Below are 786 nucleotides of genomic sequence, written 5' to 3' on the forward strand. Positions count from 1 at the left end.
CCAGGGCGTCGGGCAAATACGCTCGACGCTCCACGATGGGAAGAAGTCAGCTGTATGCTGGTGACATCGTCACTGTTCGCCTACGGACGGGGACACGAGTCACGGTCCCGAAGGTCCCTGTGCACCTCGGAGTCAAGTTCCTTGACTTTGATAGCGTGGAACGCTGTCTACTCTTTAACTAGGATGCAAGATATGACCTCATGCTAGGAATGGCATGGTTGGAACACCATGAGCCATAGATTGATTGAAGGTCAAAGATCTTAAGCGCTACGCGCACGTCTCCTGGTGGAGCTTTGGCGAGTCATGAACACACCTCTGCTAGGAGACAAAAGCGCTATCGGCGAGAGCACTGGACCGAGACGGTCAACTTGCTAGACATTGGAATGTCCGAGTTTGTAGACACCAAAGGTGTATTGGACAGGGATCCCGAGCGTCGCTCGCGGGCTGAACGTGGAGTGCACGTTACCCACTGAGGGCTGCTTGAGTATCAAAGCAGTCGCTGTATGTCATGCGTGACATGGCCGGCCGAAGGCCGAGGCATCGAGGGCGAGGCCCCCGTGATGCACGTGAAGTGGCACGTAAACCCATGAGCGCTGCTCGAGTATTGAAAGAAGTCGCTGCATGTCATGCGTGACATGGTCGGACAGAGTCCGAGACATCTTGGGCACAGCCCGTCAGATGCGCGTGGAGTGGCACGTAAACCACTGAGCACTGCTCATGTTGGGAGTCAGTCGCTGCATGCCATTGATGGCGTGGTCAGACAGAGTCCGAGGCATCTTGGGCACG

General features: G+C 56.0%; 1 protein-coding gene across 1 annotated transcript in view; it reads right to left on the reverse strand.

The window, feature by feature from the left end:
* Positions 1-756: 756 nt before the first annotated feature.
* Positions 757-786, reverse strand: part of PHALS_06251 (Immunoglobulin-like fold) — a gene marked incomplete at both ends in the record, with an annotated part of 3868 nt that continues 3838 nt past the window's right edge. The window contains one exon of the mRNA XM_024719504.1: positions 757-786. This exon is cut by the window's right edge and continues 1586 nt beyond it. Within this exon, the coding sequence (XP_024584796.1) occupies positions 757-786 (30 nt within the window).

This window comes from Plasmopara halstedii (assembly GCF_900000015.1).
Source record: "Plasmopara halstedii genome assembly, contig: Scaffold_2956, whole genome shotgun sequence".
Taxonomy (NCBI): Eukaryota; Oomycota; class Peronosporomycetes; order Peronosporales; family Peronosporaceae; genus Plasmopara; species Plasmopara halstedii.